At 48.6% G+C, this 2,894-nt stretch overlaps 1 protein-coding gene across 1 annotated transcript; it reads left to right on the top strand.

The window, feature by feature from the left end:
• Positions 1-445: 445 nt before the first annotated feature.
• On the top strand, positions 446-2,284 carry NUDT15 (nudix hydrolase 15; the record flags this gene model as incomplete). Its single annotated transcript, XM_084283341.1, is given in 4 exon segments — positions 446-597; positions 704-797; positions 801-894; positions 1,091-2,284. Coding segments are annotated over 4 exon segments (486 nt in total). The 3' UTR covers positions 1,237-2,284.
• Positions 2,285-2,894: the final 610 nt, after the last annotated feature.

The following is a 2,894-nucleotide window of genomic DNA, read 5'->3' as shown; positions in this document are numbered from 1 at the left end:
CTTCAATTTTATTAGTAAGGAACTGTTATTCTGCCTAGCTATGGTAGTAATTTTGTTTTAAACAATTTCTAATTGACTCTCGTCCAGCTGAAACCATGGGCTCATGTATCAGGCCACTTCATTTCGTCCAGATCTTGAATTGGAGAATATTTGGCACTGGTTGTAGTAGGTGGATGTGTATGCACGTGGGATTTTAATGTTTGTTTTAGGAAAGCCCCTGTTTGCCTGCCTGGGAAGCTTTTTAAGCGTTTTTTGCTCCTCAACTCCGCGTCCTCGATCCGTGAGGAGGAGGAAGCCGAGGGGTGGCCGTGTGGAGGCTCCGCCTCAGGGAGCTTCGCCCCTGCATGTGGGGGAGCGCATGCGTGCACCCAGGAGGAGGAGGAGGAGGAAGAGAAGGAGGAGGAAGGTCGCCATCTTCTCCCCCCCCCCTCCCCTCACTGCTCCCATGGGCGACGCGGCTCAACCCCCGCGGCCGGGCGTCGGCGTCGGGGTGGTGATCACCAGCCCGGCGCACCCCGGCTGCGTGCTGCTGGGCAAGAGGAAGGGCCGGCTGGGCGGCGGCATGTACCAGCTGCCCGGCGGCCACCTCGAGTTCGGGTAGGGGGCGGCGGGGAGCCGGCGGAGGGCGGGCACGGGCACGGCCCCTTCATGAGGGAGCCGCCGCCGCCATCTTCACGGCTCCCCCCCCCGGTTCCCCCCTCAGGGAGAGCCTGGCCGAGTGCGCCGCCCGCGAGGCGCGGGAGGAGGCGGCGCTGCGCCTGCGCAACCTGCGCTTCGCCTCCGCCGTCAACGCCGCCTGACCGGCCGCCGGCTACCACTACGTCACCGTGCTGATGAAGGGGGAGGCGGAGCCGGGGGCGGAGCCGCGCAACAGCGAGCCGGACAAGAATGAGGGTGAGAGGGGCGGGGGCGGGGCTTTATATAGGGGGCGTGGCCACGCGGAGTGGGCGGGGCTACTCTCAGTGGGCGTGGCCACCGCGAGTTGGCGCGCTGGGGGTGCACACCCCTCCCTCCCTGCATCCCTTCCCTTTTGCTCGTTTATTTTTTATTTTTTTATTATTTTTTTTTTTTAATTTTTTTTTTTCTACAGGATGGGAATGGGTGAAGTGGGATGAGTTCCCCCCCGCGGAGCAGCTGTTCTGGGCGCTGCGGTGCTTGAGGGAGCAGGGCTACAACCCTTTCAGCGAGGAGCTGGGTCACCTGCAGGGGTACACGGGCAGCCACCAGCTGGCGTAGGACGGAGCTGCTTCATCTTTACCACGCTAGCATCACCCAGGTGAAAACAGCACCCTTAGTAAACCCAAAAACGGCCCAGCATTCCAGCCCAACCACCCCTGTTGTCATTCCTTGAGGGAGCGCAATTCAACAAACGTTGTTAATGATTAATGCTTTATTTTCTATAAAAGTCATCATGTTTTATCTGGTACGTCTTTGTGGAGATGGATAGCCCTTTGGAAGTCACCCAAACCCTTTGGAGAAGCTTGGGAACGGTTACAGCATCGTGCCTAAATGAAGGTGATTTAAGCCACTGTCCTGCTTTCTGCGTAAAGCTGCGTGGTACATCGCGCTGCTTTCCTCTCATTATAAATCTTGGACCAATTTCTAAATTTGGCCTTGTTTCCTGACTTCAGTTAACATACTGTCAGCATCCATACTGAAGAAAAATCCCATTTTCCAGAGAATACCTCGTTTTCATGCAGACAGTTGAAAAGCACAGTATTATAAACACAAAAAAGTTGCCCTGGCTGGTAGGGAATGAAGATTCTCTGACCCTTCCTGCCACCGCCTTTCATCACAGAGGGCTGTGGGCAACCTCAGTGACATGAGAATTCATCTGCAGAAGCGTTAAAGATATCTGTGGTTGATGTTCACTTCTGCCCATAGAACTTAACACCTTACTGGAGAGGTGCCTACAGTGTTCTGCCAGGCTGATGTAACTAACACTGTGAAAACTAATCTCATTTATAGCTGTAACTACGTCAGACAGGTGCACTTCTTTGCTGAAGAAGGTTGTTGCTATTATACAACACGGTTGGGTGTCATTCTTTACGGCTACTGCAGTTTGATAGAATTCTTAATTTTCAGTATGATATGAACAGATGATTAAATTGGTAGAGAATGAAGGGACATATGTACATACGCACACAAAACCAATGAATTTGAATGTTATTTTTCTACCATCTAACACAATTTGATTCCTTTCTATCTGGTCATTAGGATTTCAGCCATTAATTTTAGGGTAAGGATGGACTACAAATAAAAAATCAGAATTGCTTTCATCTTTTTCTCTTTAGGGTTCTTTTAGAACATTTTTTCCTTTAAATATACTCATTGTAAAAATGATCTGAGATGCATTTAATTTCTTTTAAATAAACACAATATTGGAAGATTAAAATTGTCTGAAATTGTGAATTGACTCGTCAATTCTTAAAGGAAATGAGATTGCATGCTTGAAGCTTTTCCTTACTTTACACAGAGCCATCTCCATTTTAAAAAGTTTTTCCCCTGTGAAACAGGCAGAGTGATACAAAGTATAAGGGTGCTGATGATGATTGCAAGGCTCCTGTGTTGAATTCAAAGCATTAACTATGGGCAACTTCCCTTCCAACAGATACATCGTGAAGCTAAGAAAGTAGCTGTGGTTAAAAAGCAGTTTTGAAATTGAAGATACCAGTGAAACTTTCTTCACAGCCCTATCTTTGTACAGAACATTTTTTCTGTTGAATTCAAAAGCGGAGATTTTCTTCCCAAAAGCAACTTAATGTACACTGAAAATTATTCTATTCAGCTGTCAACAAAGAAGCTGTAGGAAGAGTCGACAGATGTCCAGCCCATCTGTCCCAAAGAATAATGGAAAAAAAAATAGTAATTCAAACAATTTAGTGCTGTTTTAA

The sequence above is a fragment of the Netta rufina genome (genome assembly GCF_964035555.1).
Source record: "Netta rufina genome assembly, chromosome: 1".
NCBI classification, from domain to species: domain Eukaryota; kingdom Metazoa; phylum Chordata; class Aves; order Anseriformes; family Anatidae; genus Netta; species Netta rufina.
This window is presented reverse-complemented; position numbering and strand designations above follow the sequence as displayed.